At 36.8% G+C, this 27402-nt stretch overlaps 1 protein-coding gene across 3 annotated transcripts in view; it reads left to right on the top strand.

Annotated features, from left to right (window-relative positions):
* Positions 1-27402, top strand: part of LOC120504096 — a 280389-nt gene that overhangs the window by 128592 nt on the left and 124395 nt on the right. For 2 of the 3 annotated variants that reach the window (XR_005627938.1, XR_005627937.1), the window contains exon 3: positions 18498-18556. Coding sequence is in view for 1 of the 3 variants with exons in the window: in XM_039713273.1 (XP_039569207.1) it covers positions 9416-9612; positions 18498-18556 (256 nt within the window). In the remaining 2 variants the exon portion in view is untranslated. Of the gene's footprint in view, positions 1-9415; positions 9613-18497; positions 18557-27402 lie in introns of all 3 variants that reach the window. The other variant, XM_039713273.1, reaches the window with a different exon arrangement.

Consider the following 27402-nt stretch of genomic DNA (forward strand, 5'->3'; position numbering starts at 1 on the left):
GTTTCTAATTTAGAGTGATTGCCATAAATTCATAACACTTAAGTTCTGAGTGGTTTATAGCCTTCTAAGAGCTCTCTCTCTTGCTGCTCCTAATGCAGGAGTCCCTGCCTTTTGCTCATGGAAGGTCTGGCCAGTTTGACAGCCAAACTCATTTTGAGTGCCTCACCTCTGCCTTCCACACTTCTCTTTTGTCTCCTTTCCACTTTCTTCTCCTAAGGGCAGGGGCCTAGGGCTGTGGAGAAGTCAGAATATAATGATAAAAGGAAGATGAAATGGCAAAAAACCAGTAGTCTGCAGTGCTAAAGCATAAAGAGGCAGACCATAAATCTGCAGCACAGGCTGGGGAAGACGGAGGTGAATTATGTGGCCATTCAGGATAGCTGCACGGTTGTGCTCTATGCAGTCAGAGTTTTGCTCTCTCAGGTGAGTTTTGACATTCAGTTTTACTTCTTTCTGAGAACAAATATTGTCCTAGACACCAGGGGTAATGTTCATTTTGCTGGAATGTATCAAGAGGTTTCAAGTTCTGCTCAGGCAGCTTCTGGAGGTTGGCAAAAGAGATCTCTTTTTATTAACTACCTTGAATAAAAGAAAGAAAGGAAAGCAAAAAAAAAAAAAAAAAAGAGAAACTTTTGACCCCTATAATTCTGCTGAATAATGTTGCCTCTTCTTATGCACTTGTACTGAGCAATAACACTTCTGGGTGTATGGGATGAGGTAGAAGGCAATTGAGGCAGTCTGACTTTATTTGGTCACCAGTTCATACAAACACTCTTCTAGTGCCACTTATACATAGGTACCATACATATCTTTAATGGTATTTAATTGAGATTAAAAAAGCTGTTGGAGTGGATGTTGTGAATGCATATTAGGAATATTACTTAAAACCGTAAGCCTTGATATGATAAACCATAACAAATCTGAAGGACTCATAATGGCTTATCATGTCAATAAAATGCACTTAAAAATCCCCAGGTGATTAGAAGGAGCCATTTCAGTCTATTATATCAATTGTTATATGCTGAGAGCATGAGAGATTTATTTTTCTTTTCCATCCTCTGTTTAAAGAAAAAAAAGAAAGGAGGAAATTAAATCATAATAAGCTATGTTCAAATAGAATCAAGGTACTAAAATAAACCCACAGAAGGCGATTTACAAATTATGGAAGGCAGAGAAAATTCTTTCCAATAAGAAAATACTCTCATGTTACACTTGTTCTCATTTTTAAACACCACAGGATGGCTGATGGGCAGAGTGTGCCCTTACACCAAAGATGTTCCTGTTGAACTGCCAGTAAGTGTGAATTAAACATATTGTCACAAGAAATCAGAATAATTCTGGCACTTATACCAAGTGATGACCTTCAGCACTTGCATGCAGGGAAAATTGAATTGACTTTACTACCCTATGTGGTAGTAAATGCTCAGCAACCATTATAGCAGAAGAGGGTGGTGATATTTTTTCCTAACCTCATACTTTTCCTGACTGATTTTTCCAGGCATCTTCTTTAGGGGATGGGCAAAGGTTAAGGACATAACTCCCAAGCTCTTGAGGGCAACAGGGGACCTGATGTTTGTTCTTACCACTGTGACACCTTCATCTGGGGCAGTGGTTCTGCAGCAGATGTTTGGGGGGTAGTTTTCTGTCCTAGAGGAGGTTGTTCAGACTGTGTTTCCCCTGTGTGTTCCTCTGCCTCTTGTCCATTTGGTCTTGTTACCTGGACTGGCCTGTGAGCCTCACCTAGATCCAGCAGGCTTCAGGAGATGGCAAGAGGATCTGCCCTAACAAATGGTCTCTGCTGAGAGGGATAGGCTGATTTTGGAGGTGGTTACTATGCTGCTCGAGTGTGCATTTTAACCAGGGGAAAGCCTTGTTTGTTAATTTACACAGCTGAGTAGGAAACCTTGGAATTGTTTTCTGCTAATAAACAAAGATCCCTTAAATTGCTTATTTGCGGGCTCTGAACAGGATTACACAGCCGTTCTGTAGCATGTCAAACAGACCTGAGCTGGCTCTCTGGGGCCAGCTTTGCAGATGGGTCTGGGACAGGCTTAAAACAGCCCCTGGGGGCAGATTGCTGGTGAAATTGGTGTCACGGCTCCCCAGGCTGGCGCAGCAGTCGGAGGGAGAGGCAGGGCTGCTCAGTGGCTTGGTGTCCTGCTCTCAGCAGACAAGCTTAACCTCTGCGGCAAGCACGTTTCAGCTGTTTAATGTCTGAATAGATGGAGAGCATTCTGGGAAAGTGAATTTTTCTCTCCCAACAGTATCCCTGCTATCTCACTTGCAGATATTACATCTTACATTTAATGCAATCCTTCCAAACTGTCCAGCTTCGTATTCTCAAAGCCTGAGCTTTGCCTCTTCCTGCCCGTACAGAATTAACCTGTTCAGTCCTGCACCCCACTCACGTACTCAGGGTGCCCCTGGAACAAGGATGTGTGGGATTGCAGATTTGGGGGGATCCTTCAGCAATGCAGCTGTCAGATAGGCAGGACAAAGAAAATAAACAGGTTCAGGAGGTGGGGAGAAATGAGCTGGTGGAAGCCAGGGGAGGGAAGCAGCGGCAAGTAAACACAGCTGAACAAGAGGAAAAAGATGTTTATGTATGCTTGTTTAAGGTTTGCAGTGGGGATAACTGCAAGTCTGTCAGAACAGCTTCTCCCCTCACAGTGCTGTGAACCCTTCGCCCATTTACATGCTGTTATATGTGAGTAAGAAATTTGGCATTATGCAATTTTCCTTTTGACCGAAATGCATCCAGTGAGGCTTGGCAGAGATAAATGTAAATGGTTCACGAGAGCCCCAGTTTGAGGCTCAGCTGAAATAACAAGGCAGAGCAGGCACATTCCCACCTGTACGTGCACACGTGTGCATGTACGTGTGTGCAAGGCTGGCTTCTGCCCAAGAGAGGAGGCTGCTCACTGAATGGCCACTTGGCAGAGACAGCAATTTAAGTGCGACTTAAAAACATACATTGGATTAAAAAAGGAGATGGCAGCCTAAGAAACACCCAGAGATTACATATCTCAAATTATCAAAGCTGAGAACGTGGAAACGCAGCCTCTGCGTTGTTAGTCTGCATCAGGCTGCACATTCTGAAGCAATATTCCAAGATTCATTTTTCATTTTCTGATATCTCGTTGGGGAGAGACACATGTAGTTGAACAAAGTGATCAATAAAAGAACAAATAAGGAAAAATGCTAAGAATATTCAAGATTAGATTTTATTGGGCAGAGACTTCTGAACAGGACATTTTTCAGTCTGTTCTGTTATTTTTTAAATATTTCACAGTCTTATGTTTCAGGCAGACAGAAGATAAAATAATGTTTTAAAACTCAAAAATATACTAAGATGCCAGAGAAACTAAGTTGAGAAACTGGGCTGGGAACAAAAGGAAACCAGCAAAATAAACTTGAATAATTAAAATAATTAAAAGTTACCATAAATAAAAGTACTGTTTGGAGTTTTACAGTTTTAAAATCTGGTAGTATCTCTAGGTTTTAATATGTTGAACTAAAAATGCTAAAGAAATTATGAACATTTATGAACATATGAAAATGTTATGAAATTATGAACCATTATAAAAATGACTAAATTGCATCTGTCCAAATCATCATAGCAAATTCTTTGGGAATGTGGGGAAAGACATTTATAATATTTTATATTTTTTAAATACCTTGTGTTTGCATCCCCTAGGAACTTCAAAAGAGCATTATGAGGGAGAGAAAAATGAGAGGAGTATGTTTACAAATATTTGTAAGGCAATAAAAAATAGCTGAGATGAAGGGTTTAAATACATCGTCTACATTCATCACGTGCGTCTGCATGTGTAGATGTTGTACGGTTTATGTAGCATGTAGTCCTGTCTTATTCTAGTTGAAGAAATATACATGGCTCAGTGTGACTTAGGCACATAAAACTGTTTTTTGAGAGATTATTTGTGTTATTTACTGAAGAGCAATACTTACACAATGGTGTAGTATCAGTAAATTAGCATTTGCTTTGTTTTGGTTTATGCTTTGGGCTAAAAACAGGTGAAGCCAGGATAAGTTTGTTTGTGAAAGCTTGGTGAATACTAATGAGAAGAAAAATCATCCCAGTCAAACTGAATAAATTCTGTGGATAGTATGAAGGATTTTCAGTGATCCATATTGTCCTTGGACTTGGCTGTTGCATTGTACTTTAAATGGAATTGATTGTGTGGTTGTAATGAAAGTAACGGATTGATTTCTATACAGAGTTACACAGAGTAAATAGAAAAATGTTCTTGTCTTGACCTGCATTCATAAACTAAAAATCAGTGGCTTCTGACCTAATCCTTAATAAAAAATGCAAAGGGAATATAGGAAATCAGAAGGTTTCTTTAATTCTTAGAAAATCTACTGTTTATCAGTTTTTGCTTGTGTGCTTTCTTGGATTTTAATTCTTTTTATTCAGGAATTTAGTAACTGTAATCTATTTTCTCATCAAGGAAACTGTACTTTTTGCAGTTCACGTACTTTTGGAAAATATATTTGACTGTTTCTTTTCTTATTATTCCTTTTGCTGGAGCTACATGGTATTTTCCTTTATTTAGGTAGAATATTTATGATTTTTAGTACCTTCTCTGTTGAGCAGTGTTAGCATAACAGTTTTGTGAGTGTGACCCATACATTTTTAGCTTGCTACTACATGCACTATAATAGATTATTTCTAAAAGATAGCTCTTTCTGAACTGAATATGCAGATCAACAGCTTTATGTTGTAATAAAAGGAGGAAAGCTGTTGATGGAAATAAGGCGTAACATTCTTTCTAGTTGAATAAACCTAACAAATGTTTATATTATTGCAATGATTATCTCAGTAAAAAGCCATAGAGATATTTATGAGCAGCATCTATTACTCTTTGGTTTGTTTTTGGTTTTTTTTTTCTTTTTTGCATGTGTGACATTGCGGTTCGGGCCCCAGTAAAATGCACAATCCAGCTGGTAAATTCTCTCATTGAGCTGTAAACCAGGACTACAATAAGCAAGATCCAACTTACTGCATTCATCAGTTTCTCGGTGAATTTTGTGACTTTATTTTTGGTGCTGAGAGTTTAATTTCTCGCTGAAGTAGAGCAGCGCATTGTGGCGCCACACAAACAAGAAGAGCAAAACAATAGAAACCCCAACGCACCGACGGCCACCGCTACCCCATTGTAGCTTCCAAAGGCACTCTATTCTTCCCAGCCCACTTGATATCCTGCAGGTTGTGGCAGTACAATTCACAGGAAAAGCTTAGACATTGAGCTTGCACGCTTCTTGACTCCATTTTAAACCCTTTGTTCACACCGGGGTGGCATTTTTTCACACCACATGTGGCAGCTTTGACTCCTATCCAGCTTGTCGTATAGAATCAAAGTCTGTGATTTCCTACATTCCCAGTGTTGTCTCCTGAGTTGCTGTATTTTTTGTTGCTCCCAAAATATTACAAATCTTAATTTCAGATGTAGGTTTTTAAAGCTTTATAGACTATGGGATGAGCAAACTGTACCTGCACACTTAGATTTGCTTAAAATCAAAGCAGTTTGTAGGGGAGGGGAAGAGCTCTTTTCCCCTCCCTCTTCTCTTTAAAAAAAATTTCAACACTGGCAATTAAAAACTATGTGGTGAATTTGGCATATATTCCTCCTGATGTATGTTTTGCAGAAAATAATTAAAATAATGTGCAATACTATATATATTTTTATATTTTTTGGATTTGGAAATTATACGAGTGCTTGTAGTTTGTTTCAGTATTAAAACATTATTCATCCTAAGAGATTCTTTTGTTGCACACAGTCGTCATCTGTTGTGCTCTCTTTTCCCTACTTTTCCAGAGACAACCTTCATCTGCAATTTTGCTGAAAGTTTTATGTGCCATGTCAATAATAAATTATACTTCAAACTAATTTTGAAGAGAACAAAACAAGTCTACCAATATGAATGCCCCTAAAAGATATGTTTTTTGAAAGTTTATTGATAGAAGATAGATTGCTTAAATTAATGTCATTCAGTGTAGCTAAAATGCCACTTGAATCCTGAAACAAATGCTAAAGTATATATTTTTTACTAAGAAACTTTATCATGGATTGAAAGTGCAAAGTGACAGGGCAACAGTAACATTTGGATAAAAATTGTCAGAGGAATTAATGTAACTTATACTTCACACTTTTTGATATATTTTTAAAATGATCAATGAAAATTAAATGGATGTATGATTTGAAAGAACATTCTCAGTTCCATGTATATTTACAAATCTGTACGTTCATTGTTTCTGGTTCACTCAGCTGAAGATAATAGAATAATTTCTCCTTGGCACATATGCTAGCCTGTACATTGACATGACACCCTAATAAATATTTTGACTCGAGAGCTGTTGTTTGTTGCTGTTTGTCAGGTGGTTAGAATGGTCTTTTGGCTGCCGCTCCCCTCGCGAACTAAAATATTAAAATGTATGCTTTCAACCTAGCAGCTTTCTTACTGCATTTTATACATTTTCTGACTGCTCATTCTTTCTTTAAAATATAGTACTGCTGTGGGCTTACTGTAAACTGCTTATTCATCAAAATCTATCTATTTTCTTATGGTGTTTATGAAATTCTTACATTGGTTTTAGGTTTGCTTTTAAGAATGACATGAAATTATATTATGCAAGACAATAATTCAGTAACAACCTCTAGAAAGACAAAACAGCATTGTTCTTTTCTGGTTTATAGAATATAATAATTTCATGTGCTTGTTTTTATGCCATTTCCTTGCGTTTGTTTATGGAAAATTAGATGTTAAGTTGTTAAATCGTCTTAGCTGGCCTGACATGTAGCAGTATTGAATAACAGAAAACCTGTTCCAATTAATATTTATTTTGTATTTCAGTCCAAAATCTCAAAGATATAAACTAACTCCTAGTAATAATTAATTTTTCAATTAGAAGCACAGTTTTATTAGCTCTGCTTCTAAGAAGAGTTTGTGTAATTTTAAAAATCCAAACATATGAAAATAAACATTTGACTCAGAGTTGTTTGAGGTTTTTTGTCTGGGATTTTTATAAAAAGATGAACAGTCAAAGAACACATTTAGAATCCATATCTAAAAATTGTTTTATTTTATATACTAAATTACACATAATTTATAGAAATGTTTTTGAGAAGATCAATGAATACTTCAATAAAATTACATTAAAATGGATTTTTTAAAGTTAGCTATTACTTAAAAAAGTAATTAATCTAAATTAACATTTCTATAGACAAAATGGGCTGTTTTCTATTTCTTTTCTGCCAAAAAGTTAAGCCTTAGCAGTTTCTGCAGTTTAACTAGCTAAAAGGTCCAGACATTGAGTGCAATTTTAGATCGTACAAAAAGAGTTGTTTTATGAAAGCTGAAACTAGAAAAAGATTAAGCCTTTCAAAATGCAATACAGTAATTTGTGCTAAGCACTTATTTTCAAAAGTATGCTATAAGGAAACAAATATAAAATAGTCATGCAAGCTAACCCATTTACTGTTTAAATATTAAAACAGTGACTCAGAAATGCAATGTACACATACTTAGCAGAAAGTTATTTTACTATCACAGTTATCTACATCTAAACTTGACATTACACAGCATTTTTAGAAGACTCAAGTATGAATTTCTCGGAAGCAAGACAAGTTCAATAAGTGTATCAAAATTAGTTTACCTACTTTCACAGCACATAATTACTGAAGAAAAGGCATGATCTTATTTCATTAAAGTGTCATGAAGCAGAAATATAGAATAAGCATTTGTCAATATCCATTCCAGAAAATCCCAACTTTTATTTCTCGGCATTTCTTACTTTTCCCCATGTTTCTTCAGACCCTCTTCACGTTAATATTTCTTCTATTTCCAGAAAAGAGAAAGGGTGTGTGTGTGGGGGGGATGAACCCCAACAACAAAACCCCACAAACAATCAGCAAAAACATAATTGGTTTATATTGCCTCTCAGATAGTGGCCTGTCCTCATATTATTAGATCATACATACTCCCCTAAAATTCAGCTTGGAGTAATCCTCTGCTACTTAAGGCTGGATGAAAAGAGTACTCATTGTGAATTATGTTTCATCTGTCACAATAACCTTCTTTATTCTTTAGTGCACCTCCCCTTTGCCTGCGGCAATTAGAGAAAATAGGTATGCCTTGAAGTATGAGACAGTGGTATCTCAAAAATATATATACTGATGTCATATACAGACAGCTCTGGGTTAGCAGCACCCTGAAGAATATTTAAGCTCTTTTTGATGCAATCCAAATTTTGTTAGAACAGAGTAGAGGCTGGCATATTGTACGAGTCCGTGCCGATGGCTTTCATTAGATTTTTGGTTCTTTTTACAAGCAGTGATCAGAGATTTTTCCATTCCATTAAAAGAAGAGTAAAAACTTGCTTACCGACTGATATAATTTTCCGTGTTAGCTACAATTCTGTTTGGGGTTTTTTTTTTAATTCGAAGGTGTTAGAAAATCTTTTTCTTCACTCCTCCCTGAAATTCCTGGAATTCTGATGAACTCTTTGGCTGAATATTTCAGCTACACTTTCTCAGTGGTTTAGCATGATTTTAATAATTTCTTGCAGTGGACATTAACTGTTTCCTCTTTAAAATAAAATAAATATTAAAAAAAAAAGTTGACCAGTGAGTATCAAAAATGTTTTTGCACTGGTACAGAAGAGCAAAAACCCATCCTTATCAGATGTTAAGTTTCCAAATTATTTTTCTTTATCAGGTGGAAAAAAAGAATAAAAACTCTTTTAAGGTTCTAGTCACCACTGTCAGAGTTATTTTATCTATTAGAATATCTGTCTTTTATTTAAGACTATCTGCTTTATTATATCTAACAAACAAGCAAAAAAGGCAATTTTTAATTTTTTTTTTTTACTTTTTGAATTAATTTTGGAAGTTTTCCAAGTTCACGTTTGTTTTTCTCCTGTGTTAATTTTAAAGCCTTATGGCAGCAAACCTCCAGTTGGTATCTTGTTTTGAAACCCCTCACAATTCTGGGCTGTTCATACTGATTCCAAAACAGCCTCCCTTGCACTTTAAGAGGGCTGATGTTCAACTGGAAATTATTAAAAAAGAAAGCACCTTTAAAAAAAAAAATTAAGTGCTAAATCAAGCAGGTTAAAACAAAGAGATTCTGCTGTGAGACTGGTCTAACATTAAAACACTGTTATTAAAGTTTCTAAGAAATTACTACACTACAAAAAACCAATAATACTTGTGAATAAAGGAAGAGTTTGGCCCACTGCACAGGTTTGGGCACAAAAGTGCTTGCTAAGCTATCTATTTCACACATGCAACGACAGAAGGTTCGATATTCATTCGATCGATGACTGAAAAGGCACAATGGCAAAATCGGACGGACTTCTTTTCAAATACAGATCTCCGATGTCCCCCTACAGTCTGCAGTCGCACGGCTGGTGGTGTGGCACAGACGGAGCAAGGGTTACATCAAGGCTGTTCTCTGGACCGTGCAAACAGTCTAGACCAATGACCTGCAGCATCGTGCCCTTTGAAGAAGAGGCAAGTTCAGTCACGACGAAGAAAAATCAAGGCGTACCCCTTTTAACAATAGGGAGCAGCTCGTGGCTGCAAAGAGGTAAGCAGGGGTAAGCAAAAAAAGGCATCTGCTTCCATGGTTACAGGCCAAGCATGGGAACCTTGCTTTTGAAGAGGGACAGTTCTCAGGCTCCCTCACAGGCTATGTCATGCATTATAAGCAAAGGCAGGTTGAGCTGAAATCCGCAGAGTTATTTCAGAGTAAAATGATACGCGAGCACATGGCTGTTAGCAAAAAAAAAGTCACATGACTGTTTAGAAGCAGCCTTGCACTGTTTCTGAAGCGAGCCTTTAGTCCGGGTCAGTTTCTTCTTCTTTTCTTTTTTCATTGTCCTTTTTTTTTTTCCTCTCTCTCGGCTTTTGCAGCAAACTAAGAAAATTGGGAGAAGGTTTATACAAAACAAACATTTGTTTGATACACAAGATTCTGGCTATTCTCCTTCTCTAAACTGAAAAAAGGTCAAGGGTCAATGTTTTTTTCGTGACAGGGCCACAAATCCTTTTGTTAATGTAGCTTTAGCAAATGCCATTTAAAATAAGATTTTACTTTTCTTTCCAAGTGCATATTATTATTAGTTTGTCAGAGTATGAAAGTAATGCATTTCTGTTTCTACAATAACTTTTTTGTTCCAATATTTTGCTAGTTCTTTTTCTTCATTTTTTGGTTCTACAATGCTAATTTTCAAGATTTGCACTTCTAGAAAAGACAACTAAAAATGCACACAAAATCAACATATAATAGTCCGGCCGTCTTCAGGTGGAAAAGAAAAGAGAATTATCTGCAGGCATAGGTAGTAAAAATGTGATCAGTGACTATAAGCCTGTGGTGTAACCATTAACCTTTGAGAATCGTTATATTTGTACTTTGTTTCTTTTTGCTTTGTCATTCCTTTAGCTGCTACGTGCTACATTTTCTCCTAAAAAATTAAAATGTGCAGTGTATTTGCCTTGGCATAGGTGTGCCTGGTTTTTGAATTGCGTTTATTATTACATCTGTTCTGTGACATTTTAAATGTTTGTGGTTGTTTGTGAATTTTGATGGCTTATTATTTTGTTAGAATTTTACTGTTAAAGTGTTTGCTTTAGTGCCTTCTGTTACATACTATATGATGATTACAAGCTATAGCATTTGTCTTCTTATTATCATATGAGATTAATTTTATTCCAACTATTCTTGTTAAAATTGGGGGATGGGGGGAACATTGGGAGGGAAATATTTGACAAACTGTGGAACAGAGTTTAAAGTTTCTGAAACACTAATAATTACTCACATCATTTCTATCTGTATTTTCCCCCCTCTCTTTAATAACTGTAGGGACCTGTGGTACTTGGTTGAATTTGTATTGCTGTCCTATAAATGTAATTAATATTTATGAGTGTATCAAGGGCAGTATTTTCTCAGGGTGTATTCTGAACTTCTGTTGGTCTTTAAGATGGTTTAACTTCAGACTGAGGACTGTGTATTTGAAAGTAAAGGATGTATGTGAACTAGCTGTAAGTTGTCCTCATATAAAACAGGAGTTATTTTTAAAAAGTTTTTGGCCTACCCTGCACATTTATGGGCCAAAATTGTCCAACCAAAAAACTTTAAAAACTGCATAGGAAAATATAAACATGCATAGGAAAATATAAATATACAATATAAACAATTAAATATTAACAGTAAAAATTAGGGATGTCATTCTCTTAAAATCTTAAAGCCCATTATCTTACAATGGTCATGATCTGGATCAACTGGATTAATTCTGGATAATTTACACCCTGCATATGAATTCAGTTTTCAGCTAGACTTTGGCATGATTGTGAGCAGTACCTTTTCCCCAAAATGTCCATTAACTACTCCCATTAGTTTAAGAGAAGAATCTATTTGCTAGTCTTTTTTGTAGGTTGTTGGATGTAATAAAACATTTTGATATTCCTGCTGAACGACAGAGGCATGTTAATTATGGCAAGCATTTTCATATCCTCACTGTGTTTTACAAATTCATACACTGTGGGGAAATGTTATGTCTTCAAGTTTATTTCGTCTATGTGAACTTCTTTCAATTTTTATACCTTGCAATGATAAATTAAAAGATTAAATAATCTGCCATATGTATGGCAGAAACAGTACAAAAGGTAGTGCTGTTGTATTTGGTATTCAAACACTGCTTGAAATTATTCTCATGCTAATAAAACATTCAGTTTTAATGTTGGTTTTTGTTTTTAAGGAAAGAGATTTGGTATTAGAAGGATTTTTTTTTCAAGTGGAAGGCTTTCTTTTTGTCCATTTTAATGTAAATTGATAAGAACATAATTTCTAGCATCACAGTAGTCTGCACAGTTTACCAAGGGGAGGATCTGATCTTAATTATATTCATGCCTATTTTTGGAAAAATTAGTCTTCTCCTATAAGGAGCTGAGGATAGAGCACTGCAATGAAAGATGTGTAAGGCTTAATGTTGAAGGAAAAAGTTGCATCTCCATGAGCAATGAAAACATGATTGTGAAACCATTAAGTTTTATTGGTGGTGTTGTAGGGTGGTTTTTACCACGTGTTGATGTCTTGCCCCAGAACACAAATGGTCCTGTCCTTCTAGTGTTGTTGACACATCCTGAAAAATCTTTGGGCAGTTGCTTGAGCCATGTGCCAACTTTGCACCTGGTTCATTGAAGCTGAAGTTCAGGCTGCCAGTCTGAGGCCTTTTACTTTCCACTTCAGCAAGTGGTGACAAAGAGCCAGAGATTTCTCTTTTCCCTGTTGGGCCATTCATTTAAATGCAGGAATAAATAATCTAAACACCTTATTCCTCTTCTTAAATACCTTAAAGTGCCTCAAGAATTTGTAACCTCCATTGAGCAATTCAGCTTGTCTGAACCAAGATAAAAAACAGAGAAGACAGATTTGTTGGTTGGGGTTTTTTAACACAGAAGATGCCTCCTGGATGTTGGGAAGTTCTGTGGTTTTGTGGTTTACATAGAAAGGATTATCAATCACAATTTCTTTTATAAACAGTGCAATTCACACCTCTATTATCTTCAGAACAATTTTTTTTTTCCTGCACGAGAGAGGTAGACAAAGATTTTTCATGGTTTGCTCTAGGCAAGGTTTGCTGCATCACCAGTTTGTTTTACAGGAGTTTTAGACTGAATTGCTCACTTGAATTAAAAAAAAAAAAAAAAGTGTCAGCTCTGTCGTAGCATGCCAAATGAGGAAAAAGAGACCATGATCTTCTTGCTCAGTGGAGAGAATTCTGCAGTTTGGGATCATCTTTAAGCAATTTGCACTCTGGCTTTAAGCAATTTTGACACTGTAGTTTTATGATATGCAACAATGCTGTAAATCATCATTTCCAGAACAGTAGTTTATCTGTTGCACATCTTAATAATCTACTGGATTTAAAAAAGCAGCAAAAACTAGATGAAACCCCAGGTTTTAGTCTGGTGATACAAGATGGATTACAGTTGACTGAAATTTAAGGAAAAAGCTCCTTTATAAAACAATGTTTCTAAAAGTGCTGCCAGGTTAATCCCCACCAAAAATCCTTTGATCTTATTCTCCAGATAATCCTTTTCCACATTACCTCAATGACACAGAATATTCAAACCTGACTGTGGACTTGCTAAGACCAAGGACTTGGAGAACCCTGTGGAACAAAGAATCATCAAAGCTTAAAAATGTGGTGTTTGAATTTTGGTAGCACATGAAAGCCTCTAGATTTTCCTCCTTAAAACCAAGAGCCCTGATAGATCAGTGAAGTCAGCAAAAATTATTTGCTTTTGGTACTGTACATGGGTTTGCTTTGTTATGAACTTGGGAATGACTGACTGCATCCACTTTGATTTAAGATAGAAAACAAATTAAGTCTCTCTGTCTCTTGAGTACTCTTCTTGGTCTGTAATCCCCACCATAAAAAGCCTTAGAAAGTCTGTTTAAGTTGTGCCTTCCAAATGCATTGAATATAAATAACAGGTGCAAGAAGAACTCTCAAATTATCAGAAAGTCACATTTTCTCACTCAGTGTCATAGTTCTCTGATGTTTTGAAATAGAATTTAGTCTGACTTCAGAAGCATCTCAAGTGTATGAGGTTCTTTTCAGGGCTGTCATTTTCTGAGCCTCTGTTATTGATAAGTAGAAGTCATTTTAATGTTTATATGCTGTTCACAGAAAGGGAATCTTTAACATTACAGAAATAATGTTAGTCCAAAATAACCTGGTATTTGTCATAGCTTTTTAACAGAGACATGCAGAACAACAGTAATAACAGCTTTGTTCTTGTGTAGAATCTGGCTAAGTTAAGATCAGAATCACAGGTGATACAGTCTCAGGGCAAAAATATTTATTGCAAAGAGCTAGCCCTGCCAAACAGCCATAGCTCATGGAATAGTTTTGGTTGGAGGGGACAAGAAAGATCACAAATTTATAGATTATTCTGGGCTGGATAGGACCCACAAGGATCACCAAGTCCACCCCTAAACTGAATGGTCCATACAGGGATGAAACTCACAGCATTAACGCCATGCCCTGACCAACTGATCTCATCTTAGCATCATGATGATCTTGTTCCAACCTCCCTGTCACTAGCAGGGACCCCTTCCACTAGACTGAGTTGCTCAATGTCCCATCCGACCTGCCCTTGGACATTGTCAGGCATGGGGCATCCACAACTTCTGGAAACACATGGCAGTGCCTCACCACCCTCAGAGGGAAGAATTTATTCCTAGTATCTAACCTATATGTGTTCCCTTTCAGCTTAAATTAATTCCCTCTGTCTTATTGCTGCAAGGGCTTGTAAAAAGTCACTTCCAGCTTTCTAAATCTCCTCAAGTATCGAAGGGTCCCAGTAAGGTTTCCCCCAAGCCTTCTCTCCTCCTGGTCTGAACTCTCTCATCTCTTCAGAGGAGAGTTGCTCCAGCCCTCTGATCATTTTTGTGGCCTCCTCTGGCCTCTCTGCAACAAATCCAAGTCTGGGAGCCCCTGAGCAGGACACAAAACTCCAGGTCGGGTCTCATGAGAGTGGAGTACAGTGCAAGAGGCATCTGCTCTCCATGCTACTTTTGATGCAGCCCAGAATATGGTTTGCTTTCTGATCTGCAAGAAGATGCATTATCGTCAAGTAGAAAACAATAGAGAACAAGTGGAAAACATGGCTGGTTTTGCCTTTCTAATATTTTCAGTAGATCATCACAACGATTCTTCTTATTTAAAATGTCTTTTTCCTCAGCATTTGCCTCTTCCTTTTACAGTTTTTTTCATATTTGATTTTTCCCTTCCTTAACTAAAGAGTTAATTGTGAAAGAGGAAGTTTTCAAGAAGAAAAATTGACTATTTTTTATTATATACCAAAGATAAGCCTTTGGTAGAATAATTGTATCCTATTCCAGAGTCAGGAATGAAAATTTGCCTTGTATTTGTATATATTGACTAGCTCTGGAAGTTATAAATTACTGCCAAGAATTACTTGTGAAGAAATCCTGTTTATGCTTGCAAGTAGGGTACTTTGTAAACTAGAGCAAGCATCCAAAGTTTTATGTGAAAGAATACATAGTAGGCTGCAAAACAATACCAGTCATTTCAGAAAAGAGAAGCTTCAAAAAGATCAGCATACATGCTTAATTATGCCACTGTCAATGATATGTTTATGATAGTTCTGGCCTAAAAAAGTAGAATTTTCATAAAGAATGAAAAATCTGATGTTTTTTAGTTTATGAGAGGCATGATGGTTGATACTCTGGCATTAAAAAGTATCAGAAAATACATTCTGAAAAAAATCTTTCATATTTATGTGAAATGACATCCCTTGAACCTTCTGTGACTGGGATTTTGGGTCTGAATAGTAATCCATTTCCCTCAGAGTCCTTTGGCATCCATCATTTTTGTATGTGTGATGCTAGAGGGGACATCCTACCCATACCCTCAGTATCTCTTTATGGACATCCTGTCCAGGAATTTGTCCATGAGCCTGAACAATCTGGAATTTAATAATTTTGGTATTGTGATTCAAGGGGTGAAGTTCAGTGTTTACTCTTCTGAGAGTTCTGATTTTTGGTTTCTGAGTACCAAGGACAACAAGTAGAAATAATAACTTCTGCCTTGGTGAATAACTCAACTTTGAATTGCTCGTACTTGTGTTTAGCCATCTTCCAAATATTCCATAATTTGACTGACAGTGATTTTCATTAAAATTTCCTTAGTTATCCCCTCTCATAAAGAATTTTGTCCTAGCACTTGTGTCATGTGAAAGATTGTTCAAATGCTTCTGTGTAAGTAGGATTGGTGAGATGTGAAAAAAAACCTTCATGACTTTGTATTGGCCAAGTCAAACTCCTGAGATATTCAGTCCAGCCTGTTATTTGCTGCAAAACCCCTTTATCTATCTATCTGTACTACTACTTACTTCACAAAGCAAAGGAAAACTGGTATAATGTTTACAATATTTTCTCTTTTATAACTTAAATTTGGAGGATTTCAGGTAAATTCTTAAGATTCAACACTAGAAAATTTTTAAATAATAATCCACTGTGAGATCATATAGTACAGTAACTACCTTGATTTGCCTCTGGAGTTGAGGGAAAGTATCAAATTCCTTCTGATTTTAATCTGGTCTTTGTGCAGAAAAATTCTGTAATCATTCCATTGGAGAAGACAATAGAAATATATTTTTTTTCTTGGGTGTTTTGTTTTGGTTTGGTTTTTTAATTATAAAGTTTATCTTTTGCTATTAAACTATTTCAAGCTTTTTGCTTAGCAGGGGTAGTTAGCGAGGTTTGGTAGAGGTGGCAAAGAGCATCCTGCCAACTTACCCAAGTCTACATCCTTTCATTTATGACCGATCAAAATTCAGCATATTTTAAAATACCTTCCTCTTTCTCATGTGTTAGTCTAGAATATCAGTTGTCAAACCATAATTCTGTAAAATCATTACATAAGCACTTGATTTCTGAGGGAAAATTTTGCTGTCTCTAGTTCTTGTGGATTTTTAAATTGTGCTAGAAGAGCCATTTTCAATATGCAATTCAAAAGTACCATCAGTGAATAATCCAGAGAAAACTTCACAACTGAGAGACTGTGGGGAATGGAAACAGGATGAAGTCTGAAAACTTAGTTATGTACATGGTTATGATTGCTTCTGCTATTATCTGCTATCTCAAGATTTTTTTAAGGAAATGAAGGAGCTGACTATATTAATAAACCACGAAATAAGCTCTTCAGTTGATTCAGTCGAGCTCTCTCCAACTGAGGTATTTGTTTAGGCATGGCCAGTGAAGAGTATTTCTAGGGCAGAACAGATTTCATCGAGTCAGATTCTCTAAAAATAGATCAGATGAATCATGCTGTGAAGTGTCTCTCTGATTCTAAAGGACCTGCAGTGACTAGCTCAGAGATGCTGCTTAAAACTAGGTAAGAGCAATTTCATCCAAAATAACTGCAACTCCAGTGATCTGATAAGTCTGTGAGCAAGGTTTATGCAATTTTAAATAGTATCAAGTTGGACCTTTCAGATAGTGAAATAAAATTAGTAATGCTTCCACGTGAGGCACCACAGCAACCTCCCCAGGAATGCTGCCAAGCATTTGGAGTGCCCAGGTGTAGGAAGCATGAACTTAGGTGTAGCAAACAGAGAAAGAAATGGGACTAAAACAAACAGTGGGAAGGGAAAGGTTATTGTGAGCATACTAACAGGTTTATTTCTCTTCAATAAAATAAAGGCCAAGAGAAAACAGTGGGAACAGGACAATTGTGAGTGAAGGAAAGCAATCAAATCTGAGGAACAATGCTGGGACAGAAATAATTGGCAGAAAATCAGACTGGAAGTTAGAATATTTCTAGCCATAAAAGCATTAGTGTTCTGGAGGAGACTCTCAATAAAGCAGTCAGGTTTTGTTTTTCCACACACGTCTAACTGTTTGCAAGGTGGAAAATGATACATTTATGAAAGGGAATGTGAAACATAGTCCTGCCTCTGATAGCAGGAGCTTGGACTGGATATGCCACCACTTTGATCCTAGAAGGGCATGTGTAATGCATGACTGCACTTATTGAAGTGACAGTAATTATGCTGTAGATATGCCTATACTATCAATGTGAATATGTTGTGGTGCTTCTTTAAACTTGTAATTAATACTAATTGAGCTCTCAGAAACTGAAAGGCTCCTCGTTTAAAAATCCTGTGCTTTCTCTGAGGGTAACAACAATTTTCTAACTCATCCCACTTCTTGAAAAACTCCATGTTAATGAAAGGAAGGCACTAAATATGATCTGTTGATTACAAACAGTTTAGAGGATTTCTTACTGTGTAGGCTAAATATATTTTGCCAGCATAGTGGTTCTGCTACACGTGTTTTCTCTTAGTATTGTATTTATTGTACTAGACACGTGATTGTAGATTGAAACTTTCCTCATATATTCTCCTAAACACAACCTTGTGTTTGCTGTGAAGATGAGAAAAAATATAAGTTTTGTGCATGAATTCATTCTTTATGTTCTCTAACAATCTACAAAGACAATTTAAGAATTTTCAGGTACTAAATTCGGTTTAAGAAATTGAGTTGGTTACTATATAAAAGCAATAAAATTGTGAATTTATTTGCATGCAAAGCTCAGCACACAACTAAATGTGCATCCAGCAAAAGCGTGCCCCCAGTCTGATGTGCTGAAAGGTTATGGGGCCTGCAAGACAGAAGATGGTTTACCGTGTTACTTTGTTGTTTCAGCTACTGGCATATGACAATTCCCTTAAATTTGTTAATATGTAAAAATTCATCAAGTCTTATAGAAAAAAAAAAACTTCCTCTTTTTTGTCTTTATATTGTGTAGTTATGGGACATAATGCTGTGTCTTTCTTTGATACAGGCTTCCTTTTGAAATACCAGGTGAAACTCAGGTAGTTTATTGCAGGAGTCCTGTATCCCTGTTCTCATGTGCTGTGTCTCTGCCGTTCCAGATGCACAGCTGCCATTCCATCTCACAGCAGGACTGTGTTTGCTGCTCCACAAGCTGCAGGTAAGCCCTGAGACCACTCCCCAAAGTTCTTGTCCAGGTCACCATGACCCTAGCACATGAAGCTGAGGGCAGTGCAGCTGCTCTCCATCCCATGATGGCTTTCCCAGGACAGTGAGAGGATGCTCCCTCTGCATTTCAAATGGCTTCTGAGGAGCTCAGACATGATGCCTCTCCTCATAGCATAGGGCTGGGTTTCAAACCAGAATGGGCCATTGGATTGTGTAGTGTAAACTTACAAGTTTTTACATTTTGTGCTGTTACTTCCCCTGCATTTTTTCTTTGAAGCAGGAAACTATTTCGATTTAATCCACTATTTATCTTCATAGCAAAAGTAACTATTTCATTAAATGAAGAATCATAATCTTTTACCCAATTTAAATTTGACCAGCTTCAGCTTTGAGCCATTGTTCCATTGTTTTCTGCTGGCACTTACAGGAGGTATTTGTTTTCCTGTAATGACTGCTACATATTTGTTCAAGTCAGCTAAAATAAATCTGAGATCTCTTAAGACTTTCACTGTAACATGTGTTCTCCCATATTCAGTTTTGTGTCTCTTCCTCCACCTCTATTTTCCCATATCCTTTTCAAAATGCACAGAATTCTCTAAATGTAACTGTGGGATTGTTACTGATCCTGCAGTTGGAGGAAAAAACAGTTGTCCACCACTTCTATTTCACCATCCCTTTGAACATCACAGGGCTGTTCTAAACTTTTTATGCTGGCACTTTATTTTAAATATTAAATGCCTGCATTTACTCTGTGTTTACTCTGTATTTATTCTGTGTTTAATCTGTCCCCTTCAACAATGAGTCATTCAGTTTTTCCTTCCAAGCCAAGGTTGGATTTTGTGTTTGTGGTTTCTCACAAAGATTTGCGTTTTCCACTTCAAATCATTTTGGTTAGGTTCATACTAAACATTACTTGATATCTTTACTTTTCCTCTTCCTTCAGGAAGAGGAAATTATGTAAGAATGACTTATTTTTATGGTGGATTCTGCTCATCCTTCCAGCTGATGTGGATATGCAATCTCAGAAGGATATCAAGCTGTATGAAAAGTTTATGAATAGGTCTTTTGAACTAAAATATATCTTGAAAACATCTTCAGTTCAAATGTCACTGATTCGGTATACTGCTTATCCAGTACGCATCCATGTAAATGGGAGTTGCATTTTGGTATTAAAATTTAAATATTCAGGAATATTGCCTGTGAGTATGAAAGACAAATATAATTGGCTGCTTAATATTTATTTAGTAGAATGTAGTCATATCACTTTTTGCATTATTTTTATGGTCTTTTCTTTCCATTACTGTACTTACTTTTTTTTTTTTTTATATCCAGAGAAAGTTTTGCTCTACTTTCTGTTGAAAAAAAAACCAAACCAACAAACATGGGGAGAAAAAAATAGGATCTGAATCCCTGCTTGTAGGATGGTGGAAGCCAGCTGTCCAAACAGACTGCATATTTGGTCATAAATTTATTGGAGAATGAGTGTGTTTTATTAATAAGACTGTGCACTTTTGATATTATCTTTGCAGTCGGAATAGAGCTTAATATAAACCCAGTTAATCAGTCTGAATACTAATATTAGTCAAATAGGAGGGAAGTTCTCTTTTTATAATATAGGACTTTTTCTTCTGAAAAATTAGAAGTTAAAGAAATAAAAAGGGAACAATGATCTTTTGGTTACAGAAGAACAAATGGATGAGTTGCTTCTAGAACTGGATATCCTACAGAATAGTCCCTGTCCACCAAATTACATTATTTTATGGTGTCTGGACTATGTTGACAAAAACTTTCCTGGTTTTGCCAGTAGAAAAAATTGTCAGATCCCATATTAAAGAGAGTTTTGGTGGTGTGTAACATAGTATGTACTGGCTGCAATATTTTTGGTGTAGATTTTACCCTGAGCTTTTATAAGTCAAGAAATCTGTACACTGAATTATTTTGTAAAAAAAATATGCAAAAGGTATTTATCATTTCCCCTCCTTCTTTGGTATCCTTTAGTCTTTTTATTCATTAGTATATATTGTAAAAGTTTGTTTATTATGCATTTGAAAGTTACCCAGATATTTCTGTCTGGGAATTTTTCTTGGAACAAGACAACGATTGGAAATAATACTTGTACTTCTCCAATTTGACAAAATTACATCATACTGAAAAAAAATATGGAATTATATGTGTAAAAAAAATTCTTGTAGGATATACTGATCAAAGTTGAGCTTAGCTATTAGTATAACACTTTGCCATGAAATAGGAGGAAACTGGAATAACTCTACTGTGCATGTTAAAAAAAAATCAGCATTCCTTCTTATGGAAAATCCCAAACATAAAGTATGCCATTGTTAGCTGTGCATGTGGTGACCAGTCCGGGTTATATAAAGTTGAAGTTACTGCCATCTGGTGGGGAAAAGAGTGTTGTATCCTAACAGTTGGAAGCAATTCTGCCAGGGTTACATCCTCTACCTCTGTGTGAATGATGTGTGTGTGTGTGTGTGTATAAACAGATATAGATATATACAATATTAGAATTTGGTTTCTGATTCTGAAAGAAATTTTAAATGTTCAGTGGTACAGAATGACCTGCTGAATCAGAAATTAGTCAAGGGTAGAGAAATGTAGGAAAGAAAATAAGGAAAACTTCATAGGTAGAAAAGATAGATATGCCCACACTCCTGGACTAGATTAACATTGATAATCATATACAAGCCTTGTTCCCAGAATATTTATTCACTGCTGGAGATCTTACACTTTTTGCAGTGTGGCACTTCCTATCATAATTTAATAAAACCATAGAATGGCCTGGATTGGAAGGGAACATTAGGATAATTTAGTTCCAACCCATGGGTAGGGGATGCCTCTCACTATCCCAGGTTGTTCAGAGCTCCATCCAACCTGGCCCTGAACTCTTCCAGGGATGGGGCAGCCAGAACTTCTCTGGACAGCCTGTGCTAGGGCCTCACCATCCTCACAGCAAGGAATTGCTTCCTAATCTCTGATCTAAACCTACTCTCTGTGAGTTTGAAGCCATTCCCCCTTGTCCTGTTACTCCAGGCTGTAGTAAATAGTCTCTCGCCATTTTTGCTGTAGACTCCCTTCAGGTACTAAAAGGCCAAAATTAGGTCACACCAAGGCCTTCTCTTCTCCAGGATGAACAGTCCCAATTTTCTCAATCTTTCCTCACAGCAGAGCTGCTCCATCTGACCAATTAACTTGGTCTGCTCTGGAATCTGTCTGAGAGATGACCACTAATTTTTGCTCCAAAAACCTCTGTCCTAATTCTGCCTCCATTCCTTGCTTAGACTTTCTCTTTGGTGCAGTAAGTTTGGTCCTCCTCAAGTCTTGACACATGCTTGTGTTGACTATTGCCAGTTTCTTGAAGTATCAGCCCAATAGGAATGGAATTGTATGACTAGAACATCAGGGGAGTCTGTGGGGTATTTTATGCATAGTAAATTAATTAGGTTTTCTAGAGCTGAAACTCTTACATAGGATGTAAGGGTCAATGAAGGGAATGATATGTGAAGTGGTAATAGAAGTGAGACTCAGCTGTGGCAGACAGTATCATATGTCTATCTGCAGTAATAAATTGCTCAGTAACCATATGGGAATAATAACTGGTTTCCAGAATTTGTTCTTATTTCATCATTTCAGTGTCTTGAAGACTCCAATAGTTTATGTACAAGTATTAAATAGGTTTTGTCCTTGCTGTATGCTGTGTTTTCTCCTGGTGGAGAACAGTACAAGTGGTCTTAACATGCAGAATAAATTGCCATTTTCTCCATTAGCTTTGTATCAAAAGTGTATTTTTAACCAGCATATTCAGAGTGAAGGAAAAGTGAGGGCAATCCGAGAGTTCCATGGGGTGCGTAGTGGTGCAGGCAAACCCCAGAGGCAGAGTAACATTAGATTCCTCTTTAAAGGGATAACTAAATTTTGCCACCCTATGTTTCCTATCCCTTGCAATTCTTCTATATTTTATTTAAAATTGTTTTTCACTTGGTTGATCTTTGCTTCCCATTGCCATTTTTTTTGTTTCTTTTAGTCTTTCTCCTCTTTCTGCACTCTCTAGGAGCCAGAATCCTGCCCGGATAACATCTGTCAAAAGGAAAACCATTGACCTTGTAAGCCTGTCATTCTGCTTTTAAGACTACATTGTACTTGCAGGTGTCTGATTTCTTCATAAGTTTTAGAGGCCGTACTTTTTCATGACTTTGCAATGTAATTGCCTAATGGTTTTTCAAGGAGACAGGCACTTTTCACATTTCAAGGTTCTTACTGGAAGGTTTAACAGTAAGAGGGCTGGGTGGTTGCATGGACATTTATTAGGCAAGTGCTTGGAGCTCAAGCCCACATCTTGAACCATCCAGTGCAAAGAACTCTCTCTGCTCAGTCTAGTTTATGCAAGGCAGAAAAGTGAACAGCTTTCAGAAAGAAAATGATCTCTGGTTCTCTCTTCCAGCCTTCAACTCAACATAAAGCTTACTTTGAGCTGTGTGAAAGGAGCACCTAAGTTGATTAGCTCTTGATTTAGAAAACTGGCTGATTTTTATTTTCACTACTTCAGGTAAAATGACCCGTGGTGAAGCATTCTTTGAAATCCTGGTGACACTGAGATTCAAGCTTTCTGGAGTATCTTGTTCTTTTTGTCCACTGGTGTCTTTTTTCTTTTTTTTTTTCCTCTCTATACCCTTCTACCCCCTGCCTCAGGAAAACTTCACATATTTATTTATAATCACCAGGGGTTAATAAGAAATTTGATAGCTAGATGGTAATTGCACTCTCTACTTAGGATAGCTAAACTTTAAGAGAAGATTTTGTAGGAAAAGATGAAGTAATGAGAGACAAATTTAGAAGGCTCTATCTTCTGACCGAAAAATTAGCATCTTCTAGAGTGTTTGTTAGAGTGGGACAGAGTTTAAGGTTATATATGAGTTATAAAGTCAGAGTGTGGAATAAATTAAAGTATCTCAAATTTCACTTCTTTAAATCACAATTGATTATAGAAATATCCTTACTCAGTTGATACAGAAGTTGATAGTTGATAGTTGATACAGAAATGGGTAAGTCCAACTCTTTGAGTTCATTATGGAGGAAACCAAAACAGAGCTCCAGTGATCACAGCTACCTTTGAAAATCTATGGGAAAGTGGATGCACCTTTACAGAAACACTGATTGATAGACGTGATATTTGCATTTGATAATTGTATCTCCATTCTTGGAAGTGAAAAGCTAGAGAAGCTAGAAAAGCTAGAAAAGCTGCTGAGAAGCCTGCTCTCAGACCTGCTTCAAATTACTCTTAGGTCTTCATTAATGACATGGATGAAGGGATTCAGTGCTCCCACAGCAGGTGTTGCAGATGGCACCAATCTGAGGGGTGTGGGTGACACACCTGAAGGATGGGATGCCATCCAGAGGGACCTGGACGAGCCCAAGAGGTGGCCCTTGGGAATGTCATGAGGTTTAACAGACCAAGTCCAAGCTGCTGCACCTGGGTCAGGGTATGCCCCAGTACCAATCTGGGCTGGGGACGGACAGATCCAGAGCAGCCCTGGGAGAAGGACCTGGGCGTGCTGGTGGGTGAGGGGCTAACAATTTGCCTGGACAAAGAAGCTTCCAGCCATTCAGGCCATGGTGTTGGAGATAGAATGCAGCATTTCAAGATGAGAAATCAAGGTGAGAGGGAGAGAGAATGGAGCAGTGTGGGAGAGTAGCAAGGACAGGATAGGGACAAAGAAAGGTTGTGATAGGACAAGTGGGAATGGCTTCAAACTGACAGGGAATAGGTCTAAATGAGATTAGGGAGAAATTTTTTCCTGTGAGTTAAGTCAGGCCCTTGAACACGTTTCCTAGAAGTGTTATGGGTGCTTCACCACTGGAAGTGTTAAGGGCAGGTTGGATGGAGCTTTGTAGAGGGACCTGGAGTGATAGGACAAGTGGGAATGGCTTCAAACTGACAGGGAGTAGGTCTAGATGAGATTAGGGAGAAATTCTTTCCTGTGAGTTAAGTGAGGCCCTTGAACACGTTTCCTAGAAGTGTTATGGGTGCTTTACCACTGGAAGTGTTCAAGGGCAGGTTGGATGGAGCTTTGTACAACCTTGTGTAGTGGAAGGTGTCCCTGCCCAGAACAGGTGTGTTGGAACGATGTAATCTTTCAAGTCCCTTCCAACCCAGACCATTCAATGATATGACTTCAATATCTTTTCCAAACTCATTTGTTCTCTGATTCCATGATATGAAACTAGCCTTCTAAAGACAAGATTTTCCAAAAGAATAAAGATTTCAGTATGAGATAATATTTTTATCTTGATGGTGATGAGAAGCTACTCATGAATGAAGCTACTTTAAAAAAATTACCTTCTTTTTGAGGTAGAAAATCACTGTAATGAACACAGGTTATGCACACTGGAACATTTTCGAACTGTTTGGGGTGGTGGGAGCCACTTTTCTACAGAAATTCAAGTGCAAGGCACCATTATTTTCTATAGCTTTGTCTGTGACACAGCCATAGAAATATGTATATGTGTTTGCTAAAATAATAAAAGAGAAGAAACCATACCAAAGCATGATATTTTATACTTAGTTTACCCCTTAGGGCAAGAGGAAATGAACCAACTGTGACAGACAGTACTTCTAGTTCATAATAGACTACTGAGGGTACTTTGATAACCTGATGCTAAAGGCAGTAAAAAGACTGTACCACTAAATAATTTTAATGTTTCTTTTTTGTGTGTTTTTGAAGCAAATGAATTCAAATATCTTAGATCTTTCAGACTATCAGTGCTTTATTTGAAAATTCTGTGTGCTAGCAATCTGAAGATCAGCAAAATGCAAACAATAGTTTCTGAAATCCTTATATCGTCATCTCTGGTTTAGAGGGAACACCCTCTCTCTGGGGTAGAAAAGTAATTTAGTGTAGGACACTAAAAATTTTGGCTGCTCTTGAACACATGTCTCAAGTAAAACAAACTTTTCTGTATTTCATGCTGTTCTTATTCCTGTAATATCCAGAGAACTTCAAATCTTAAGTTCTTCAGATTGGTTGAATTCAAGAACCACTTTACATTGACATCTTGTTTTTTACAGAGGGGGGTTACATTAAGTTCTGGGAGAAATAAGTTTCAATAATGTGTCACCATGATGATATTCCTTTCCCTAGTGTGTTGTCCTTCCATTTAGAGAGTGGCGCACAACACAACTGACTAATTTTACCTGATTTTTAATCTTGCATCTTAATCTAGAATGATCTTTATCCTTCAAATTAGTATTTTATTTATGTACTGCTTTAAAATTTCTGCACAGAAGATGTAGAATTGATATCTTTTATGTGGTTTAAGTTTTTGTTTTGCATGTCTTTCCCTGCACTCAAAATCACAGAATATTCTGGGCTGGGAGGGCTCCACAAGGATCACCAAGCCTAACTCTTAAGTGAGTGGTCCATTCCATTCCTTATTTCCAGAGTATCTAAGGGAGGTACTTGTAGTATCCAGTGTATATCTGGAACTCTCATGACTCAAGCAAAAGAAAATAGGGGAAATGTGTTTTGAGTGTACAGAAATAGGGACTCAGAAAAACATCAGTTCATGAGAGGCTTCAGGTGCTCAAAATAAAGTAATCTTGATAATCTGCCAGCTAACGTGCTGTGTTCTTCCATCTAAAGGGAAGAAGGTTTGTGGAGTGTTTGGGTAGGACAGTACTTGCCAAAAAACCAACTTTCAGAAATTAATAATTGCATGTGCAGATTCAAGTAATTTGAAAAGTATCTTCAATAAAAGAGTAATAAGACCAAAAAGATGTGCTGGAAAGGTATTTAGGCAATGATAACAGTTGTTCCTGGGCACTGAGCAATGCCTGTTTGGCTTGTAGATTATATATTGTTCTGGAAAGACTGGTTTACAATAAGAATATAAACAAAGACTTAACACTCAGGATTTCTTTCTTGTTTCTTTGGTTTTTAAAATGTATTTTCATAGTAAAATATGTGTATGTATTATATATTAAATATATATTAATGTGTCCATGTATCAAATAGCAAAACCTCATCTTTTGAAGCTACTTTGAGGTTACAAAGTTGAGCAGCAGACAACAGCCTGTAAATAGACACATCTGAAAATTAATATTTATTATATTTTTAATTTCATTAATATATTGACTGCTTCAATGCATAATTTTTCTTCTCATTAATATTATATTGGCTCTCAAACTTGGATTTAAAATCTATATTTTCTCTGTACATGATTACTATTCCAGGATCCTTTGGAATCTGTGGTTTTCATCAGCTTTACTATAAGCCTTCATTTTAACAATCTTCTTAGAAATGATGGCTGAATACGATATCAAATGAAAATTTGGAGGAAGAGAAGTTTGTTTGTTGGGGTTTTTTTAGAGCTTTCAAGTCTTCCAGGAAGGTTATGCTCCTTACTGGAAAGCTTAGTATTTTGATTTCTGAATAGTCTTCAAAATTTTGTGATTTAATTCAGCTCAGCATCATTGTAGTGTAATGGGTGTCAGTAGAACAATTTTTAAAGGATGTTTTCAAGGTGAAAATATTTATACATATATAGGCTCTAACATCAGCACACTATTAAATCTCTACAAGTAAATGCCTCATCTTTTTTGCTGGGTTGTTTTTTGTTTTTTGTTTGTTTTTTTTTTTGCTTTATTCACTGGTATATATGGATATATCATAGTCTTATTCCAGAGTGATCTATATAATTATTATTAACATGCCATTCCAACATTGTGGAGGCAAAATGAAGACTGACTCAGGAAATAGGTCAGGAGAAAAATGAGGAACCATTAAAAGAGTAGGACATTAGGTGAAAAATTGAAACATTTTAGAACCA

This window comes from Passer montanus, unplaced genomic scaffold (genome assembly GCF_014805655.1).
Source record: "Passer montanus isolate IOZ18808 unplaced genomic scaffold, ASM1480565v1 scaffold28, whole genome shotgun sequence".
NCBI lineage: Eukaryota > Metazoa > Chordata > Aves > Passeriformes > Passeridae > Passer > Passer montanus.